General features: G+C 34.8%; 1 protein-coding gene across 2 annotated transcripts in view; it reads right to left on the bottom strand.

Moving 5' to 3' along the window:
- Positions 1-1197: 1197 nt before the first annotated feature.
- Positions 1198-6000, bottom strand: part of ATF2 (activating transcription factor 2) — a 41535-nt gene continuing 36732 nt past the window's right edge. For both annotated transcript variants that reach the window (XM_009579865.1, XM_009579866.1), the window contains one exon: positions 1198-3880. In XM_009579865.1, coding sequence (XP_009578160.1) covers positions 3654-3880 — 227 coding nt within the window. In that variant the 3' untranslated portion in view covers positions 1198-3653. The remainder of the gene's footprint in view (positions 3881-6000) is intronic.

The raw sequence follows: 6000 nt of genomic DNA, 5'->3' as shown, positions 1-6000 counted from the left end.
CAATGTAAATGAGTGCAGTTTAAATTATTCCTCTACCGAGGGAAGCAACAGGCAGCATACAAATGCAAACAACCTTCATTAGACACGTTGTCATGAGTGTATTAATCATGTCAAGAAGCATTGCTGAAGTTTCCTTCCATGCAATTTAACATACCTTACTTTATTAGGATACACTTAATTTCACTATGTTTTCTCCTCATTATCATTTATGATGACCAATTAAAATGTTTGTGTCTGTCTCTAAGCAAATTACTTCTGTAATTCTGGTAGCTGAAATCACCACTCATCCCACACTTCTGTCATCTCATTCCATCAGTGTAATATCTTTCTTTGCCCAGCCTCTATTAGCATTTTAAAGAGAAAAAGCTTACTTGGATTGGATAGTTAGGTATAAAACCGAGTCTTTTTACAGTGCAGACAATAAAAAGGGGGCTGGTTCCCCCCGCAGCTGCCCTGTTATACAGCCTTTGTGTTTTCTTCCTTGGAGTGACAAGTGTCAGAAAAAGAACAAAATGAAGCAACAGAGGCCTTGGGCACTATTCTCATATTGGGCTCAAAGTTGTGTGCAGCTTAAATTTTATTTCCTTTGGTCAGCAATAAATGCAAGTACACAGCAACTTTACCCTTCTTTTTCCCCTCCAAAGCCTCTGTACGAGAGTTCTGTCAAGAGCTTTTCAAACGATGACGTAACAGGATGTGCCACGCCATACATCATGTTTCCAACATTCATAAATATGCCCAAATCATTTTTAATATTCTAAAAATCAAACGTGAGGGCATGATCTTTTCTCAACCTTTCACAACAAAATTGTGAGCAGTTCATCTGACTATAGCTGTTTTTTCCTAGCTTCATGCACATTAAGATAAGATTAAGATATCTGAAAGTTAGCTGGAAATTCTGATTACACACACTTTTGCTGTGGAACTCACGGCAACCAGAAATGGCCAAGCAACATCTGGGATCACCAAGCTATGTTTAAGAACTCCTTTATCTGCGGATTACCTTGGGCTCCTGGAACTAACGACCCAAGGCTGATTCCTCAGAAGCTGCTGGAACTCAACTGCCGAGCAATGGAATTTGGCTTATTTTCTAAGGAAATATATGTGTACTTATTTACATAACATTAAATTGACATTAAAGACTTCCAGAAAAATATTGGTAATTGCAAGGATGAAGAAATAAGTCTGAAGACAATGCTGCCTTTTAGAACAATTATAATTTCATTAAAATAGGAACATAACTTAAAGATAGATTTTATTCTCTTTGATGATTTACTCATGCAAACTGCACATAGAAGAAAACAGTACAGTTTGTGAAACATGTCAAATGTAAAGACCCAAAATGCTAAGTACAGAAGTAGTGTGACATACGTCTCAAAACGGAATCCATGGTAGTACGACTAATAACTTTTCTCTATTTGCTGAACACAGATTTTAATGGTTCTTTTTCCAGCCCCACTGTTAAATTCATTAACTGTTTACACATCTCCTATACACTTATGTAGACTTATTTTACAAGCGCGACAGTTTTGTTACAAAAAAACTCCACTTATATAAATATGATTTAAAAGCCTTTGTGTTCAGGAGAGCAAATTATAGTATAATCAATGAGGCCTTATCTAGTCCACCAAAACTACAATGAAAAGTGACTGTATAGCTTTCTTGCAGAATTCACATTTTGTGCCTTTGCAATTAGTTTCCTTCTCACAAGAGGTCCATTGTATTTCACCATCCTGGAAATGTTCAATAACTGTTACAGCTTTTTATCCTGAAATTGGAAAAAGTAAGACTTTTAAACACATGAGGTTATCAACTCAACTTTCTTAGTTTTAAAATACAAAATATTTAGAATCCCTACTATTTTCATGCTTAAAGCCCTGCAATGATACATATATGACTTAGATACTTCTTTGTCCAGTTTTCATTATAGTATGGTTGTATATATATTGTAGAAATTACGATTCTCCTGTGGATCAATTACATTTTTAGATTTAAAACAAAATCAAATAGAAACTTGATGGCACTGACACTTAAAAACACATAGTATAGTGTGGAGAAGGAAGAGCAAATGAACTACACAACCCATTATAAATGCATTAAATCTTTGTTATATACATAATGGAATCCTGCTTTACTGCCAGTTGCTACTATGCATCTGTTTTTGCTATTATACAAAGTTTTCCGACCTGAAAGCACACATCTACTTTTTTTAAACAACTTAATCTATTGTAAAATATTGTACTGTATTTTGAACATGAGTACAGAATCAAAATAGATAATGGCACATTTAAAAAACTCAATATCCTACAGATGATTGGATAATGAGGAAAAAGTGTACCTACAATCATCTCATCAGAAACAAACTACATCATGGAATGTTAGTTATCCAAGTTCGCACAGTAAATAACATTTTAAAACTGCAATCACCTATCAGCCAGCATCACATTGAAGGCATCTTTAAACATTCAAGCAAAAGACTGCTGGCATTAACTACTGAACCATTCTCACGCACACACCACACACACCACATTATAATTACATTGTTTCCAAGATACGGTAGATACTGATTTTTTTTTTTTTCCACAAGAAAGGTATCAAAATTTTTGCTACTAAAAGATGACAGTGCTTACACAAGAATTAAGTACAAGTTAGCTTGCAAATACAAGACAATGACAAAAAAAAAAGTCTTGAGTTGTCTGAAGAAGGATTTTAGGCTTTTCTGGCATCCAAAACCATGAGTAAACTCCTTAGTCTGCGACTCAAAAATCCACAAAATATCAACCTACTTTGGAATACTAAGTATTCCATATTTGATAACCCTGTATTTTACAATATGGTTACTGGTTTCAGCCTAGCAACAAAGGGTAGTTACAGATATCTATTCTGACTGGAGAAATAAAGCTCTCCTCCCCCCAGAATGAAAGTGTTGGAGAGGAAAAAAAAACACCTGACATCAATTTAAAATTAAAAAAAAAAAAAATCAAATCTATTTAGTAATGATCCTCATCTAGGATAGGTATGTGCATAAGAGTACTGTATCTCATATACTGTACTGGCCCTATTAAACAAATTAAAAACCCAACAGATAAAAAGCCAACCAAAATGCTATACATAAACTAACCCAAACGTTTTTCTCCCCATGTTCTTCCTCTCATAATGTGCAAAACAACAAAAAGGCAAAAAGACTAAAAGCAAATTTACTGTTACTGTCTTTCTCTTGCCTAGTGCTTTATGACCTTGCTAACATTACAAAGTCAATAGGGACTATGCAGAACTTTGGTATAAAAATGTCACATAATATTACTATCACAGTCTTGGGGATGACCTTTAGTAATTCACCCCAACGTTTGTTGAAATAATACCAAATTAAAAATGAAATAAACCACATTGTACTGTACACACACTTTACACATTAAGCACAAAAAATAACTAGTAAAACTAATACTCAAAAAAAAAAGTCTTTTGCAAAGAGACTAGAACTGGTATTCTGTCTCATCTTCACTTGCCAATCGTTAAAGCCAAATTTACGTTGGATTTTTAAAAATGAGTAATTTTAAGCTACAATTTCTCCTAGATGGAGACTGGTCTTTTGATGATTTCCCTTTAAAGTCACAAATGTATATCTAAGAAACTGATGCAATGCAAGTTTTTAATCAACTTCCTGAAGGCTGTGACTGGGAGGGAGGCGCCATGACGATCTGGGAAAGCACCGGCTCTGTGCTCTGGTCCGCCATCTGGGTGAGAACGGAGGTGGCCACCGCTTCGGCCTTGGAAGTTGAGCTTACGCCGTTGGAAGTGCTGACAGAACTGTGCTGAATAGCTTCCGTGTGCGGACTGCTTGGCACTGATATGTCTTCCGAACTGTCATCTTTATCTGCAGCTGAAGAAGAAAAATTCATTTTTTTTTCCCCCGGAATCCATTCCACCATGTCCCAGGTAATAGCAATCATCCCCTAAATAATTAAAATTCATGGTGTAATGCAGCACAGATTGCAAAACAATCTTATTTTAATTTTTTAAAGAAAATACTACTTTATAAGCAAAAAATATGGACTGCAGTATGGAATATTCAGGAAACAAGAACATTTTCACATCTTCAAAGTCATGATTAAAATCGTCCGATTTCCTGCCTAGTAAATCAGCTGGGGGGTACCATGCCTAATTCTAATGATGAATGCTCATATCAATAAGCAATATTTATAGATTAAAAATGCTACCAGACCTCTTGGTGCTATATGAATTGTTTTAGATTTTTAACGTATACTATTTACTGCATTCGCTTAGTAATCAAATGAGAATAATTCTGCATTCAGTAATTAATTTACGATCATGAATATGATATCTGAAAAAATATTATTTACACCACTAAATTAATTGGACAATACTTCCACAAATCTTCAACCCACATTGTTTTAACAGAGTGAAGTTCAGTAACTTCTTTAGTGTACAAATGCCTCTCAATAAGATTTAAAATTGTTAAAACTGATTTTAAAAATATCTTCAAGAATACTTCAGGTGTTCTCCACAAAACTGAAGTGAATTAGCCACACAGTTGCATCATTTTTTCTCACGACAGAGGGTAAACAAATTAAAAAAGAATTCTCATTGTGCAGAACTAGAATTTACAAAATGAGCATGATTTAAAATGTCTTTCTTGCACAGACATCCTAGTCATGCTAAAATAATGCTTTTTTTCCAGAGTTGCAAAAGTTAGCCAAGGCATTATGCAAACACTGTCAAGCAAAAAGCTGAGTTAAAGACTAAAAAACCAAAAAAGAAAACAAGCCTACTGTTTTTCACTCAAAATTAAAAGTATGAATACCGAATTCAATTATAACTTTTTTGTATCACTTTGTGCTACTTAATGTTTTCAAGCAGTTTTCACAATAGTTTTATATGCTGACTTAAACCCAGTATACAGATGGAATACTGGAAGTCCCTTTTAAAATGCTACTATTGTATAACATAACAATATAGAAAGATACACACAAACCTAGACAGAAGCAGCATGAACTATTGCTTATGACATAGCAATGGAACAAAGCTTGATTTCCTCTAGACTTGTCTTTGCAATCCCTTTCAGATTTGCTTGAGATTGGACTACAAATTCAGAAGTTACCCAGGGAAGAGAAGGGATGGGAAAGGATGACACTAACACTAAAAGATGAACAACACTGTGGTATCATAGCCTCGTTTCCACAGAAAACCAGGCTAATAGCAGCAACTAAAAGGAACACTAAGCATGAACAAACAATGATGAAATGAAGTTTATGATGTACTGAGGTTTATACGACATACTAGCTACGGGTAAGAAAATTCACTAAATTAGCAAGTCAAGTCCCCAACATAAAGATCTTTGAGCAACCCCATGCATACTAAGAACACACTCCTCTTCAAAGCCTGAAAACAACAGTTCCATTAACTACTGCTTCTGGAAACGAATGGTAAGGTCAAAAAGGACGGGTAAGCAAGCAAAATTGCTCTATTTCTTTCTAAGAAATACTGCCTACACGAACAAGGTAGCAATTTCTCTTAAACCTCTACTACAAGAGCATGGACATAATAATCTGAAAGTATCATAATGTTCTTATCCATGAGGCCAACTATTTTACAAATACAGCATTTTTTCAAAACCATATCTTTCAGGCATTAAAGGAGATAGAGACAGATGATATTAAGCTAGGTCTGCTGACAATTACCACATATCCTAGGGTTACATGGTAACTGTATACAGCAAGAGGAAGAAAATTAAAATAGTTCTGAAAGACATTTGAGATCCTTAGTAGGATTTGCCCATTCAAGAAGAGAAAGAACATGAACGAGTGCCAATTCAGTTAACACAATTCAACAGGATTTCATCTTTGCTACACCTCTATCAAGACCTACAAGATCTCATGTAAAAACAAGTAAGAAGGAACACATGCAAACTTTGTTAAAAACAGAAACTCTAGTGCCACTTCCTGAAAAATACTGAATTACTAATTATGAGAGTAGCATATT

Source organism: Fulmarus glacialis, unplaced genomic scaffold (genome assembly GCF_000690835.1).
Source record: "Fulmarus glacialis isolate BGI_N327 unplaced genomic scaffold, ASM69083v1 scaffold28226, whole genome shotgun sequence".
NCBI lineage: Eukaryota > Metazoa > Chordata > Aves > Procellariiformes > Procellariidae > Fulmarus > Fulmarus glacialis.
The sequence above is the reverse complement of the archived record's forward strand: the minus strand, read 5'-3'. Positions and strand labels throughout refer to the sequence as shown.